The sequence below is a fragment of the Patiria miniata genome, unplaced genomic scaffold (genome assembly GCF_015706575.1).
Source record: "Patiria miniata isolate m_02_andy unplaced genomic scaffold, ASM1570657v1 HiC_scaffold_20, whole genome shotgun sequence".
NCBI classification, from domain to species: Eukaryota; Metazoa; Echinodermata; class Asteroidea; order Valvatida; family Asterinidae; genus Patiria; species Patiria miniata.
Window position 1 is genome coordinate 34,836,205 of NW_024037059.1, and position 16,896 is coordinate 34,853,100.

The 16,896-nt window shown below is 41.7% G+C and overlaps 2 protein-coding genes across 2 annotated transcripts; both read left to right on the top strand.

Annotated features, from left to right (window-relative positions):
* Positions 1 to 792: 792 nt before the first annotated feature.
* Positions 793 to 7,625, top strand: LOC119728076 (laminin-like protein epi-1). Its single transcript, XM_038200151.1, has 10 exons — positions 793 to 845; positions 1,420 to 1,588; positions 2,204 to 2,376; positions 2,771 to 2,878; positions 3,232 to 3,349; positions 4,206 to 4,352; positions 5,117 to 5,262; positions 5,378 to 5,557; positions 6,172 to 6,477; positions 7,421 to 7,625. Exons 1-10 carry the CDS (start codon positions 793 to 795, stop codon positions 7,623 to 7,625), a joined length of 1,605 nt encoding a protein of 534 aa, XP_038056079.1.
* A 1,729-nt stretch (positions 7,626 to 9,354) lies between these two features.
* Positions 9,355 to 13,931, top strand: LOC119728724 (laminin subunit alpha-2-like). Its single transcript, XM_038201070.1, has 4 exons — positions 9,355 to 9,472; positions 10,534 to 10,636; positions 12,837 to 12,959; positions 13,573 to 13,931. The coding sequence occupies exons 1-4, from the start codon at positions 9,380 to 9,382 to the stop codon at positions 13,716 to 13,718; spliced, it is 465 nt and encodes a 154-aa protein (XP_038056998.1). The 5' UTR covers positions 9,355 to 9,379; the 3' UTR covers positions 13,719 to 13,931.
* Positions 13,932 to 16,896: the final 2,965 nt, after the last annotated feature.

Consider the following 16,896-nt stretch of genomic DNA (forward strand, 5'->3'; position numbering starts at 1 on the left):
GGGATACAATTTTACCAAAAAAAAGAAAACAATAGCTGTTTCGGCGTTGCCGAAAAGCTAAAACAAAAAAAACAAAAACAAAATCAGAAAAAAAATCAAAGGCTTTTTCGCTTTTAAGTTGAAAAGCAAGAACAACAAAATCTTAACGTAAACGAGAGATGTTTTGGCTAAGCAGCTGGAAAAAGCTCAGAAAAAAAATCTTTACGAAAACAAGAGCTGCTTGGGTGTTTACCAAAACACCTTATTACTTACAAAAATACACTGAAAATAGACAATCAATAGTAATATTTGTATGCTGTGATATTTACACGTCTTGGATATTGTTGACTTCTATTTGTGTCCTCAGCCTTAGCGATGTCTCATTGGACGTCACCAGGAGAGATGGAACCGGCTCCCCAGCCTACGAGGTGGAACGATGCCGTTGCCCTACTGGTTACACCGGTCTGTCGTGCGAGGTATATTCAACCTTTCTCTATTGCCCCCTTTGTGGTTTGCTTATATTTCGTATCACGGTAAACATATTGGTGCTCAGAAAAAAATTGTACAGCACTTTTAATCACACAAATGTTGGGATTTTCAAAACTCTGGGTCCATATAGTAGAAGGGGCACTCCAAAACCGGCAGGGGGATTTTGGAGGATTGAGGAGTTAAAGCTTGCCTTATGTTGAGGCTACGTACGAATTGATTTTGTCAAATTAAATGTTTGTTTCTTAATAGTGGCTGCAATCTGCATTACCCAGCTGCGTCTTCAACAGTGGAGACATTGACGAGGTGATAGTGAACGGACACCCCATGAGCCTCTGGAACTTTGCCGATGCCATCAATGCCTACGACGGAATCTCAAGGTAAGGACAAATGTATGGGAACATTAAGGAAAAAAACAGGAATATTTTAAATGAGCTTCTAGAAAAATGACTGGACAATTTTGAAACGGTCACTGGTTTTCGGATGAATCATAGAGAACCATGGAAAACTAAACTTGGAAGAACGGGAAGGATTTTGAAAAGTTCAGGAAAGGTAAATGTTACTCGAAGAGACTCGGAGAATGTTAAAAAATGGACACGGGTATGCATGTCGGAAGGTCCGGGAAAAGTAATAGAAGCTTCTAAGGGAAGTCAGTTTATGAAATAATTATTTCGAAAATTGTCATCAAGCAAAACAAAGTGTACAAAAGAAAATAGAAAATTACTTTAAAAATAAGATGCTTGAGACTTTTGTGAGAAAATTGAATTTGAAAAGTGACATGGGAAAAATGCCTTGTTCAGAGACTTTTTGGAAAACAAATTTGCAAAATATTTCTAGTCCTTGGTCAGAAGTAAAAAGATCCGTAATTTAATAAATTAGAAAATGGCATTTTACACATTTTAAAAATAATAATATTTTCCACTAATTCCCCTACTTTTGCGGCTTTCAATCAAGGAGTGACACCATCAGTGTTCCGGTGGATCCTGACACGGACGGAGTCCTGTTTGACGGGAGCGGCTACATCGCACTAGAAAAAGAAGCCTTCAATGCCCGCTTTACCTCCATGAACATTGCCTTCAAGACTCACGCTGCCAACGGCCTGCTGTTCTTTATTGGTGACCAGGTGATTTTTTTTGTATATCTTTTCTTGTTTAATGTGATCTGTTTTTCTCTGTGGAAAATTTTCAGACTTGATACAGGATTTAATATCAGTTTATTTCGACTCCATTGTTAAAATTAACACCACAAAAATAAAAAAGGTAAAAACATGAGTTGCCTGTTCCATTAATTCGTGATTTATTATTTGACACACCACAACCCAAGTGGCAGTCTAATTATTACCCGTTCTTCACGCAGCCCATCTCCAGTAGAACGTCCGATATATCTAAGCATGCGTGACGTCATTTAATTCCGAAATCAGGACTAAGATTGTGATTGGTCTATTTCGGTGCCACATTTTTGTAATACAACAACCTGTACAAAAATGCTAGTCATCGTGGGCGTGATGTTTACGCACGTGTTGAGAGGTCACATTACGTGCATATAGAAGGCGCCTGCTGATTGGCCAGTCTCTCGAGGTCATACGCAGTCTACTTGCTTAATTACTAGCCGAATCTGTTTACATATCATGCACAGACCATGGTCGGCTTCACCAGGGCCAGGTTACATAGACTGCCCAAGTGCATGAATTGTAAAAAAAAACACCTTATTTTGAAGGAGAAACATTATTGTTCCATAGGGCAAATATTTCACCGTTGAGCTGAAGGGCGGCCGCTTGCAGTTTGACTATGACCTGGGGACTGGTCCCCTGACTCTCATCACAGACCTCCAGTACAACAACGGGGAGCAGACTATGGTCCAGGCTACCCTGCGGGGGAATGCGGGAAGCCTGCGAGTAACACCATCGAGCAAGTGAGTAGCCTACGGATCAGTTTTACTGAAATGCTGACACTCGCATTTACCGGAATGATTTGATTGATTGAATTAATTAGATTGATATTATGTATTGATACGTAAGTTGATCGGTTTGATTTGGGTTAATGGGCTTGTTTGGATTGATTGGATTGATTAGCTTGAATTTATTGATAGGATTGATCAGGTTATTAATACAAGATTTGATTGGGTTGAAAGGGTTGACCATGGGTTTGATTGGATTAAGAGGGTTGATTGGATTGATTAGCTTGATTTGATTGATAATATTGATCAGATTGATTGATTGGAGTGATTGATGCGATTGGATTGATTAGACTGTCTACATTGATCGGTTGATCAGGTTGATTGGAATACATTTTGGCCCTATTTTCAGCGTTGTGGAAGCAAAATCGGGAGAATCTCCAGGAGATGGATCAGAACTGGCTGCTGGAGAATACTTCTACGTGGGTGGCTTGGCGGCAATCCCCGACGATCTCTTCCCGTAAGTCGGCTGGAATTTGAAGAATTATCTTGCTTGATGAACCACGCCATCTTCTCCTTTCTTGTATTGTTATCCTGAAAACAAATTCACTGTACTATACTGATCTCTACGTATGTGTGCCTCAAATCTTTACCCATGTCATTGTGTCATATGCTACAAGTTACAGGTAGGCCTACATCTAGTAGTCTCCTTTTTGGGAGGCCCAAAAAGCAACTTATGACGACTTCACTTCTTTGTGCATGAAGATGGACGCATGCACAATAGAGCCAGTATAAAGAAATTAGGTGTGTATTTATGGACACAACTCAATGAAGCTAAACCACCCCTTTTGTTTCCGCGATTTTGTCTCCTAGGTCAGTGACCCGTGACGGTTTCCGCGGCTGCCTGACGGAGTTGTCCTTCGGAGGCCAGCAGATCAACCCTTTGAAGAACAAAATGAGCTTTGGTATCTACCCCAACTGTGGTACACAGGTGAACAGAACCATTTTTTTTGCCTGAAGTGAAGTTCGAAACCATGGCATTTGAGCTCTACGCCACCACTCTCTGGCTCCTGTTTGAGATCAATTGCGTATACCCCGAAAGGTTGGATGTTCTAATTAGGTGCACAGCAAACACTCCATTCGGGAGGTATGGTCAGAGGAATTTGCAAGACTGCAAGTAATTAAGTGTTTGTTTCTGGATGTTAAGTTTTGGGCACTAGCTTCTTTGTAATTCGTCTAAAGGGAAAGTATACCCTCATGCCAAACACGTATTGATTAGTTTTTCCAGAAATTTTGATTTGACACTATTCTTATTTTTCTTATTCATTATATATTGTTTTTATTATAAATATGTATTAGTAGTTTTATGATTTTGTATTCGAGCAGTTACAATTGTTGTAAAATACATACTTAGGCCAAAAAAAAGTCTCCGGTTTCTGGTATTGAGCTTGTCCAAAAAGTGGTGCGGCGACGCGGCTTTTTTTTTTTTTACCCGACTTTTTTTTTTTTTTACCTGACTTTTTTGCTTCAAATGTCGGCTGGTGACTGCAAATGGTGCCCGACTAAACTTAGTGCAAATATATGGGAGTCCAGAGAGGCCACATAAAGCTTATTCTCGATCATAACCCCATCTAAAAACACGTTGAAATTGTGCAGCAGCAGAATTCCAGTCAAACCAGTGAGTTTGGCGGTTTTGAGGCATCATCTTTCATTGAAAAAAAAACTTTTTCATTTTGCCGACGCGCATGGCTACGGCGACGCGCGCGCATACCAGAAACCGGAGACTTTTTTTTTTTGGCCTAATCAGATGTCCGGGCCTTTTTTTTTTATTCCGTAATGCATTGCAGAGAGTCGGCCTGGTATCGTTCAACGGTCCCTTTGGCGGTTACGTGTCGCGGACGCCGATAGATATCAAAGGCGACATCAGCATTATCTTCAGGTTCCGCACCTTGGAGCCCGACGGAGTAATGGTTTACGCGTCCAATGCTGACAAGGTAAACGGAACAGTAAGCAGGAAATCCATGTAAGCAAACAATTCTGTGCTTTCGGTTTAGCGTATTTCACAGGTAATCGGGGAATTTAAAATAAATGAACTGTTCTGTCAAAATCAGGCTTTTCTGGGCAAAAGGTCAAAAATGAGATTTTTGCATATTGTTAAAATATGTACAGTTTCCTTATATATGTAAGTTGGTTTAATTTTGAAACCGGTCATTCCTGGGCAAAGCTATGCTATTTTGAAGTTCATCGTGTCGAAAAGTAGAAAACAGAGAAAATGGCAGTTAAAGTTATCTCAACTTCAACCTCTGCCCAGAAGCGTCTGCTTTTGATTTGGCTGGTGTGATTATGTATAGTGTTATGCGTTCGCTAGGTAAGCATATGATTTCTGCACTACTGCTGTAAGCACGCGGTGGTGATCTTTTTTTCTTATAAGCGCAGCATTCCGTGGTTAGCAGGGCCATTAAGTTGAGCCTTGGGTTCAGACCAAATGCGTGAAGAGGCTTCCAGTGAGTTGCGAATCTCAATTAACTGAATAAACTGAATATGATGTTGCGTGCTCTGGGAACAGTCCTAGTCGGGTAGTGCTGTTGTAAAGGATTACATGGTAATGGCCAAATCCGGCCCTTTGGGTGGACCGGATTTGTGAAAAGACTTCCAGTGAATGGATGCTCTCAATCAACTGCATCGAATGTGTGTACTCTGTGACCAGATTCAAAAGGCTAACATCTTATCTTGCGTTTAATGTGTTTTTTTTTTTCAGACTCAGTTTGTGGCAGCCATGATCGTCTCAGGCGCGGTGTGCATTGTCGCTGACGGTAAACACGATAGCATTGAGGTTGTCTCCAACCAGAATTCTTACAACGACGGGGATTGGCACACAGTCATCATCACTAAGAACAACAGGAAGTAAGTTTCGGTGTTCCTAAAAATCGGTTAACTTTTCGTCCTTGTACCGTTGCAGTAAATTTCTGGAATTAACATTTAAATCATTTCCCCCTCATTTTATTCTCCTATTTATCAGACTAACAGTCGTGGTGGACGACTCCGACTCCAACTTTGCCCGTTTCCAGAAGAGTGCGTTGAGAACAGACGGCTATTTCTTGGTTGGCGGCTTCCCTCAACCTCGCTTCGTCGAAGCTGCCATCTTGCCCACGACGGACAACTTCATCGGCTGCTTATCAGATCTGACTGTCGGTTTTGAGTAAGTAACTGCTCTCGCAGATATCCAGACACTGCCTTTAAGATATATTGTCTGTACTCTTTGACAGTATCATTTTTTTGTTTTACGATTTCTAGCAAAATTTCAACCTGAAATTTTTATCAACGAAGAAAAACAACCGTGTGAAAGAAGGCTTTTATTTTTTTGTTGCTTTTTAAACAGATCCGCGTTTTGAGTAGAGTGGTTCCCAAGGACAAATTATTGATATGAAAATGGATTCACGAACCAGTCTAGCTTGTGAGAAATAAATTAATGTCATGCCAAAAAATAAATTATAATCTGTGAGGTAAATATTTTATAACTCCTGGACCGATTTTAATTTTTGGATTTCTCTTTAAAAAGTGACGTTTGTATTGGCAGAAAAAGTAGCTTTAAAACAGGAATCTCTTTTGGGGGTGGAACTTGAATTCAGCATGGATAGTATTAAGTTTCTTTAGACAGTATATTAATGAAAATCTTTTTGTTTAAACATAATCTTTTTGTCAAACTATGACATCTTTATAATTATGATATAGGCCTAAGCAGAACAGTCCACGGACTCAGTTCAAGAACATGAGAAACTTGTGACAAGTTATCAAAAACAATTTGTAATACAGGACTGTGAACTTCAACGATCAAATCCTCTCGGACAACAACGCCAATGTAAACGTCTGCCCCATCAGCTTAGACCATCCCACAATTCCCTCCTCCTACACCATGGGGCCACACCCTGGTCCCGTTGCCCCCACCATCGCGCCTGTGCCTGCCAAGACCATGCCAGGACCAGTCGAGGGCGCCTGCAAGCTTCCCAGGGTGGCCAGCGCCGGCGAGCAACTGCCGGAAGATGAGGGAGCCGATCAGTATGGCATTACCAGCTACAGCCGCAAAGAATATCCTGTCCTGGATGATTCCTTCAAACGAAAGTGAGTCCATCGACAAAATCGGGAACGAGGACATTGACAAACAGGGGAACCACCAAGCTAGGGCTGGGATCGCTCAGTCGGTAATCTGGCAATCTGGAGGTCACAGAATCGAACCAATTCCATTCAATTTCAATTTCAAAATGGACAAATTGGGGAACCGCCAACGTAGGGCTGAAATTGCTCAGTTGGTAGAGCACCGGAACGGTAATCTGGAGGTCGGAGGTTCAAACCCCTCTCCAGTCAATTTCGATTTTAACATTGACAAACTGGGGAACCGCCAAAGAAGGGCTGGGATCGCTAATCTTTTAGCTCACAAGAACTATTATCCGGTGGTTAATGGCTCGAACCCCACCCCAGTCAATTTGCTTGTTCAACTTTTTGTAAACCGTTTTGAGAAGTTATGAAAGTTTTGACTTAATACCTTGCTGTGGATCATTAATAATTGACAGTGTTTGAAACTGCGGCCTTGCCTCCAGCCTGGGCTTCATAGTCAATCATAAAAGCCTTTGAAATGTGGAAACACTTTATATTAGATGTTTTCGCAACAGAACATATTCACTTTCTGAGCCAGAGCCACATTCAGGGCCTGAAAACTATGGAAGCCCAATTTTCAAAATTCTGGTAGTCTGGACTCATAAATATTTTCAAAAATGTTAAGAAATTTTTGAAAACTTTAGCCTGATTAATAGAATTTTTTTTTACCATATAAAAGCGTTTATCTTTGCTTTCAAAATGATACCTTGTGCTTTTTTTCCTCTGAAAATTTGGTGTCATTTTTTTGCAAGGAGTCAAATGTGAATGAGCAAGTGTGCTGTTAATATTAACCTAGATCACAAGATATTTTTCAAATTTATCGCGCAAACTGCATCCGTTCGGTGGCCCAGAAGCACATTATCTTGTATTCTCTTTGGTTTTTATTTTAAAATCCGTAATCTGACAACAGCATGGTCATGCGAGTGGAGCTGAAGACATTGGCCCGCAACGGTCTGATCATGTTCACGTCCGACACCCGAAACATCGACTTCACTGCAGTGTACCTGCGGGATGGCAAAGTGGTCTTCGGTTGGGACTATGGGAGTATACCCTTGCTGATTGAGTCACCGGAGAGCGTCAACGACGGAAACTGGCACACGGTGAGATTTGCTTGACTCGGCCCAAGGGCCATGAGTGAAAAAAAAGAAAGTCTGTTCCAAGCATAGAGCTTTATTAAGCCGGTATGGCTCATCTCTGGTTTCCGTGAGGTGAACCGAATAAACATATAGTTCCCCTGAATGTGATGCTAAGAGGCAAATGCTGAGAGGTGGAGAGAGGCACGTGGCGGTAAAGTGGCTTGCCCAAAGAGACAACATATGGCGAGCAGCAGAATTCGAACCCCTGACACTCTGATCACGAATCACATTCCACTGTAGGTTACATCCTTTTGATCGCTGGTAACCATAATTATATCGGTGGAGGGAGGCAAATGGGGGTGGAGTGGCTTGCCCAAGGACACAATGCACGACCGGCAGCAAGATTCGAACCTCTAACACTCTGCTCACCAAAATTCCACTGCAGGTTACTCCTAGCTGGTAACCATATATGGGTGGAGGAAGGCAAATGTGGGTGGGGTGGCTAACCCAAGGACACAACGCAACGCAATTGGTAGCAGGATTTGAACCCCTGACCCTCTGATCATGAGACATTAGCATCTCTCTTCATGGGCCCTCAATTGAACTAAACCACAATTACAATTTACTGAAAGGTTAATACGTGTAAAGGTACCATTAAGGAGACGCGTTATCGTAATTTCTTCGCACGATGGGAGACATCGGTCATTAGGGAGACATTTGCATGACTCCCTAATGTCACAGCTCCCCTTTAGAGGCAAAATTTTGCCGTCGCAATTAGATTACATTTGTTGCTCGTGGTCTAATTAATAGTAAACATACCGAAGTTTGTTTTAAAAAGGACAAGGGAATATTGGGTTACGGCACAAAGTTGAAATTTGAAGAAAACAAAAGTGTGCACAGGTCTATCGGAATGTCTCCCAAATGACCCATTACCCAAAATGTAATGCTTTGTAAATAGCTAGCCGCTGGTCCCCAGCTTGTTTTCGGCTAACCGCCAGGCAATATTCTTAACGTTTGGGCATAGCAAGACAATAACTTGGACAAAAAAAGTGCCGCTATAGACCTGTTTTATCATGATTGTTCATCGTTTGTTTGTTCCATGTAAAGAGTCTAATGCAACTCCTAGAATATAGTTTTATCTAGTAGGTCTTTATGCGAATGAGAATTTACATATTCATGAGAAAACCATCAATGCAATCAAAAGCAAAACCTTCATTGATGTAGCTGTGCAAACAATTCAGTCTGCTGTTGTTAATAATCAGGGTTTCCAGCTACTCTGAAAATCAGGGAAAACCTTGAAAATGAGTTTTCATTTTACTAGTCGGGGAAAACTTAGGGAATTTCGGAAAATCACCCCCAAATCGGGCAAATGTCCGGGAAATTTGACGGTGACCCAGAAGGGAAAGGTTTTCGCCAATTTGGCGTTTTAGGCGAGGAGTTGCCCGTGCATTATCAGTATGCCTAAGTTGCTTTACTGCAACGACCTCGGGACTTCCCAGCAAGCTTGTTAAAGTGGAAATTTCCCTGGTAAAATTAATTGCAAATATTGTTCTGTTTTTGTTAAGTGCTGTGAACCTAGTATAAATTGTTCATCACGTTTAATATCTGATCCCTATTTTCATGCACCATGGTTTGTTAATGTGAACAGATTTCTTATGGAATTGTTCGTGAATTTTGTCATCCTAAAGTGCTGCAAGCCCTGTTTAAATTGTTGTTCACATTTTTCATGGGTTTTCCCCTCTTCCATTCCCCTAGGCTCTGCCTACTCTATTGACAGCTCTTTTGAGCTGAGGATGTCCATCAAGCCGAGAGTCACCACGGCTGTCCTGATGTCCGTCCAAGGCGCTCGCGGGGACTACCTCTCTCTTGAGATGGTGGACGGAGTGGTAAGTCCAATCGGAGCAGTCGCTCTAGCAGTGGCGTAACTAAGGGGACAAGGGGATACCCTCACCCCCAAACTCTTGAGTCCGAATTTGGAAGAAGCAGAAACGAGTTGTTGTTTTCTGGAGAACCTATTGAGCCTCCCAACCACCCCCAAGTTCCCCCTGGAAATTTGACCAGTAGTTACGCCAGTGCTTTTTAACCATGAATATTTTGTTGAACTCTCGTTGGAAATATTTGTTTGGATGAACGTGCCTCGCTCAGAGTGTTGTAATCAAATCCATCACAAGTCTCCACAAGCTCCCACGACCACGAGTCCAACAAAAGTCCATCACAAGTCCATCACAAGTCCCCACACGTCAATTTTAGGTCCGCGCAAGTTCCCACAAGTCCAGCACATGTCCTCACAAGTCCCCACAAGTCCAGCACAAGTCCCCACAAGTCCGTGCACGTTCATTTTAAGTCTGCGCAAGTCTCCACAAGTCCCCACACGTCAATTTTTAGTCTGCGCAAGTCCCCACAAGTCCCCGCACGTCAATTTTAAGTCTGCGCAAGTCCCCACTGTTTAAAGCTATATATTTGTCAAGCTTTACACACAGACTGAGACAAGCAGATGTTATAAGTTGGCTGTGCTATTGCCAAGTGTGGCCTTTATTATTACATTCTATGTTTAAGTATAAATGATCAGTGTAGTGGTCTTGCAATGTTGCAGTGTCAGCAAGCTGACGTGGACAGTGGTCTGTTACTTAATGTCTAAACAAGTGACCTTAGCTGGGGTTACTAGTTGCAACATCAGCACATCAACACACCCACAAGTCCATCACATGTCCCCACACAAGTCCATCACATGTCTCCACAAGTCCCCACAATTCCATCACAAGTCATTCAGTGACAAAGGCATTTCTTTGTCAATGTCCCTCTTCTGTTTACTTGTGCACAGAGATTTGATGGACTTGTGATTTACTGAACCACAGTAACAATCACTCATTGCAAAAGGTCCATGATTAATCGACTTGTGTCAAAATAATTAAGATGGTTAACTATTATTGTTCTCACCTTGTATCAGCTGTACCTGTGCTGTGAGAATGGAGGAGGCCAGATAGTTGCTACCTATGTGCCTCCCGAGGGGACCTTTTTCCCGTGCGATGGCAACTGGCATGACATCCTAGGTACTCCATTTTGTTATCATTTTGTTTACGAATTTACCATTCAGAATAAGCAACCCTTCAGCACTTTGCATATACACTCTGTATACACTCTGTTGAACGCATGAAATTATTCGGTGCAGGGGCAGTTTGGGGAGTAACAGACAGGGTGGCTGGTGGTGGTACAGGTAGTAGTAACAGGCAGGGTGGTTTGTAGTCTCGGCCCTAGGGAACTAATCAGCGATCGAGAAAAAAGTTCAATGGCTCACCTTACGGTTGCGCCATACGGGTTATACGTCGTGCGGTGATCAAGCACGGAGCTATAAGAAGGATATGTGTTTGTTCGAATATATTCAGACGGTCTTATTTACATGAAATGGCCCCGCCCCCATTGCGAAGTGACCAAGACGTTAGTGAAAGAAAGTAAAAACCAATTATGCAAGTGCGCTACACAACAATGCAACAATCGCTCTTGATCGCTCTTGGGACAAGACTAGGTGGTTTGAGTGGTACAGGTGGTATAGGGAGTGCGATTTGGGGGCAGTACAGACAGTAGCCTTTAGTCAAGTCCCACGCGCCTATACCCGGACCATCCGGACACGTATTGCACTCCAGATGCTGGCACGTAAAAAGACTAGCACGAGGGTCTTTACTATCTCGTGGGACTAATCACTTATTCATTTATTCACGTAATATAAATCAAGCAATATAAACCAATCATCTAACGGTGGTTTGCGGTTACCAGCAACAGCACGCGCGCGTGCTGTCTGGCGCCAGACGACGGCTGATTTACGTTAGTAATTCTGCATTTTCATTGGTCATTTCAGAACGGGTAATGCATTATGCATGTCTACCAAATCGGTAGACAAATGTAAAGAAAAACATAAGCGTTCTCCACGAGATGGTAAAGGCCCTCGCGGCTTCGCCGCTCGTGCTAGTCTTTTTACGTGTCAGCATCCGGGTTGCGTCACATGTCCGGGGAAGCGCGTGGGACTTGACTAAAGGCTATACAGGGAGTAACTCGCAGGGCGGTTTGGGACAGAACAGGGAGTAACAGGCAGGGTGGTTTGAGGCGGTATAGTCGGGCTCCGTATTATCGCGGCATCCATATTATCGCGGCATCGAAGATTTCTCGTTTTGCGTTGCCAAAACTCCTTCAAGTGGCGATTTTTATGCAGTTCACCAGGCAGTAAGGACTTTTTTCCGAGTTGTATAAAAAGGACGATTAAAAAATGTTGTGTCTTTCGGGACTTTTAACGATTTTTAATAAAAATTAACATTTTCCAAAATTTGCAAATTTTCCTTCACCGTGTCTGCTAAGAGGTACCGTCTTTATTTTAACATAAATCTTTAATGGTGCTCTGTCCATGAAGGTTCCATTGTCTGGTTCCCCCTCTACAGCTGCAAACACAAAATAAAGTCGAAGGACAAAATTTCCTCCGCGAAATCTTAAAAACTTTGACGGAATCAAAATAAGGACAACGCTTTAACAAAAAATTAAACGACACACCATGTAAAGTGAATGGCGCCCCCAATCGCCATTCAGTAGACTTGTCTCAGTGATAAGAAATCATCCTGCAGGCATAAAGTCTTTAATCAACTTCAACGTTACAGGGAAAATATCAGACTTTATTTAGGGGGGGATGTTTTGGTCAAACATTAACTATGAAAAAAAAGTTGAGATCATTTAAAAAAAAAAAAAAACTTCCCGCATACCGCGATAGTAGGGAGTCCACCTCCGTTCGCACTCTTCGAGCATATCTATTTTCACAGGCATCGCACACGGAATAATCCACATCACCGTCGGATTTGTTTATATCAAATTGAAAATGAAGAGTTATACAACACAAAGACAGGACAATTCGGGACGAGAAACGTGATAAGTACCGCGATAATACGGAGTCCCAACCTACATGAGGCATAGGGAGTAACAGGCAGGATGGTTTGAGGTTGTACATGTAGTAACATGCAGGGAGTAACAAGCAGGATAGTACCCGGAGCAAAGGACAGGGTGGTTTTGGACGGTACTAGGAGTAACAGGCAAGACATTTTGGGGCGGTTCAGGGAGCAATTGGCAGGGCGGTGTGGGGGCGCGGTACGGGTAGAAACAAGCAGGATGATTTGGGGCAGTACAGTATCTGATGTCTTACATCTTAAGTTACAAAAACAATGCTTGGCCTCCCCTCGAATCAAAATTCCGACTTTTCCATACATTTTTTTTCAGTGGAGAAGACCAAGAATCTGCTGACCTTGACAGTGGACGGTGAGCCAGGGGAGCCCGGCCTTGGCAGTTACAACTTCCCCTCTGCCGACACTACAGCTCCGCTCTTCTTCGGTGGCATACCCGGTGAGCAGAATGTTGTTTTCATTGCACATTGTGATATTTTATGGTACATTGTAATATCGCCCTCTAGAAACGCATGTGATGGAGTGTGCCATGTTCGGTTGTGACATGTACGAATTGTCGACACAATTTTTAAAACCCTTAAAGGAATTCAAATAATAAATGACACACAGTTAAAGATGCAATCCCCTTACAAATGTTTACCTCGCAAAGTAGATTTTAAGTTTTTCCCCTCAGTTTTTTTCCCAGCAACATATAACTTATACACCGACATTTAGTTATTGAATTATTTCTTTACAAAATTCAAATTATTAGTTGGCAGACAATAAATCGGCTCTTGAAGGGCGGGTTCAGTCATGCACAAAATGATTGGCAGACGCCCAAAATTTGAACAAAGTAATGTTTCTTTTAATGAAACAAAACTTGCAAATTGAAAATTTATTAGGGTAAAAAGTAATCGACCACAATCTGACCTTCACGGTTCCGTGGCCAGATACAGAATTGCTTGCCATATTTGTCTGTTAAAAAAAAAAAAAAAAAAGTCAGTCGTTTTTAACCGTTCCGTGTTTCAATCCTTGTTTAATAAACCTTTATTTAAATGCATCTTTCCTACCAGATGGTGCCAGTCATACAGGCCTGACCACCGCGGAGAGATTCGTGGGCTGCATCCGTGACGTCATGCTACGCGACGACCTGGTCAACTTCAAGGAAGCGGAGAACATCGTGGGCGACATCAACGTCATGTCCTGCCCGGCCACCTAGAGAGGGCGCTACAACTTCCAACGAGGTTCTGCAAAAAAATGCAGAAATGTTGAGCACTCCTAGCATACATCAAGTTGTATTTGCGTTTTTACATTTACTCTTCAAATAAGTGTTTTTTCTAAGGTTTGTGTAGTCTGCATTGTGCGGATTAGTTATCTGACCTTAATTGTTTTGGGTTTTATTGTGATAATGGAAAAAGGGGGTGGGGTGTGTGCAGAATTTTTTTTTAGAAACTGAGCTATATGTGTTACTTTTTGACTCATGCATGACTGGAAATGGAATGGAGAACACTTGAATGTTCGGAACAGCTAAACTAGTAGAACCTGTCATCATAATTTTACCGATATTAGACTAAGGCAAAAAAAGGCTCCGGTTTCTGGTATGGAGCTTGCCCAAAAAGTGGTGCGGCGACGCGGCTTTTTTTTCACCTGTTTTTTTTTTGCTTCAAATGTCGGCTGATGACTGCAAATGGTGCCCGACTAAACTTAGTGCAAATATAATGAGTCCAGAGAGGCCCCATTAAGCTTATTCTCGATCATAACCCCATCTAAAAACACGATAAAACTGTGCAGCAGCAGGATTCCAGTCAAACCAGTGAGTTTGGCGGTTTTGAGACATCATCTTTTATTGACAAAAAAAAAAATCATTTTGCCGTTGCGCATGGCTACGGCGACGCGCGCGCATACCAGAAACCGGAGACTTTTTTGTTGGCCTAAGCCTTAAAACCCATCCACAATAGAAACTCGTGAACTGAGCATGTTTTTGTTAATACAACATAGTTAAATCCCCTTTAGTAAAGTTAAAAACCTTCTCTGACCCTAAACTCATTTACAGTAGAACACCTTCATAGCAAGGTCCTTGGGACTTTACTAGTTACCTTGTTATAACAGGTACCTTGTATTAACAGGTAATGAAAAACAAAGAAAAACTAAGACTTGGGACCTAAATTGTCCTTGTTATAAGCAGGATTTTGTATTAACAGTGCTCTTCTTATCAGAGTTCGACTGTATATCTTAATTTACCGTCCCCAGATATAATTGTTTCTGTTTTGTACTATTAAGGGATTCAAATAGAGTTGTGTAGGACTAAAGCAAGGAAGCACTGAGCCGGTGATATTGCAGAACATCAATTTTGGCCAAGTGAGGGCGCTGAAAGATAAACATTTCATTAACCGAAATAAATAAAATATATATGTACTTTTGACCTCATAATTACCTTCACAATATATATAATAGCGATGAAAAAAACATAGTTCCCTAAGCATCCATGCACTTTTGTCAGAAATCGAATCTTATAGTCCCTCTTAATTGCCATTGTATTGTCAAACTTTTAGACTAGTACCAAGTCCCTCCGTCATCAATTCTGTCTTCCCATATTTTATTGGAGCGGGAACCAATCTGTCTCTTCACTCTGCTGTCGATCGCAGTTTGCAAACTTGGTGAAATTTCACTTGTTTATCGAAAGTACTCTTTGAAATCACTGTACTTAAAGGGAATGTACATCATTTGCTTTTGCTGCAATTTTAAGCAATAAATGGATTTGGAAGATTAGTATGTTATAGAAAATATTGTTAAACTAACTTGTTTCACGTTTTGGGCTTGTAGATGCTGGAAAAACCAAGAAAACATATCATGTTCTTGTAGTCTGGCTCCCCGACCCCACTTAACCCCTTAAGCACGGGTTATAATGGGGACATTCCTCCACACAAAGAGCAAGTGGCCCGCATGACTGCACAGCCTTTGTGTGATAGCGGGCCTGCACAAAAGCATCAGCTGTGGAATTACCCACTAGCCGCGTGCCACTGCATACCACAACTGGCAACTGCATTCCAATGAGGATTAGCGGCCGCGGCCATGACCGCTTCCCGGGCCCATGGGGTTAAGATGAAACGAGCAATTAATACACTTTGGGGATTTGTGAGGTCAGAGAATCAGTCTAGCAGTCTTGTACCCCTTCACAGGTGTGTAATCAATTGCAAAGAAATGTCAAATAACTAAATATGAAAAATTAGGAAATGCTTTTGAAAATAGCTAGTTTTCTCCAACGCTGGTTGGCCGACCAGCCCTGAAAAATACACTTTTTCTTGAAAATATCAGCACACCAGGAGCCACAATTTTAAAGGATGCTTTAGACCATCAGTCCCTAACAATTCAGTAAGGCATTTCGTGATAATTTGATCATTTCATTTTTTGATGTTTGCAAATGATGTGTCTTTCCTTTGATATCAAGTTTATACAGTTTTCATATTTTAAAAGTCTAAATAAAGGTCCGTTAATTCAACTGCAACTCCAACCAACTTGTGTCCTCGCAATTGTCTCTGATGTAATTGACCTATCGCCGTTTGCGAGATAGCCACGGTTGTACGTGAACTTTTGACGTATATCATGTGATTGGACAATAATTTACAAGTTGCGCTGACGCGATTCTACTTGGATAGGTTAATTGCTAATTCTATGAATGAAGACTTGCAAGCCAATGTAAATAGGTGGCCAGTCCTCCCCCTCCCCTCCCTTCCCGAAAATGAAGAGAAAAGGGGTTGGTAGTAGGGAATTTTTTTTTTTAATGAAACTATAGGGACTAGACAATATTAAGAATGAAAATTACTCAATTTACATTGGAATACTTTGGAAAAATCAATCCAGGGGAAACTCGAGTGAAAACTGAATCTAATCAACAATTGACTGAAACGTCTGGTCCTGGTTCCGGTCGATCGGAGTGAATTGAATTTTCATTCTTTGGAAATAAGAGAGAAATAGGCCGCCATTATCAACCCGTTATTGATTTGCTAACATGCACGATTTAATATACTAAATAATAACAACGAAGTACATTTTTTTCTGCTCACATTTCACGAGTAGAACATCTATTTGTCCATTTTTTGGCCACTGTGTTGCATTTTCTACCGATCCTCAAACATCGTTTAGTCATCATTAGTCAGCCGTACCATTCCACTGATTTGCAGAACAAATAATATCTCAGCACTTCACTGACCTTTTAAGCACGTGATTGAGACTTGCTCTCATTAGATGACGTACAAATACGAGGAAGGAAGTACCCATTGGTTTCACATATCACAACCACTTCCTCTATTGCGCCATACAGCCTGAAATGCATTACGTGCGTGTGAAAGATAAACTTCCATGGAGATGTGCATGTGCCCACACACAAGCAACCTTCA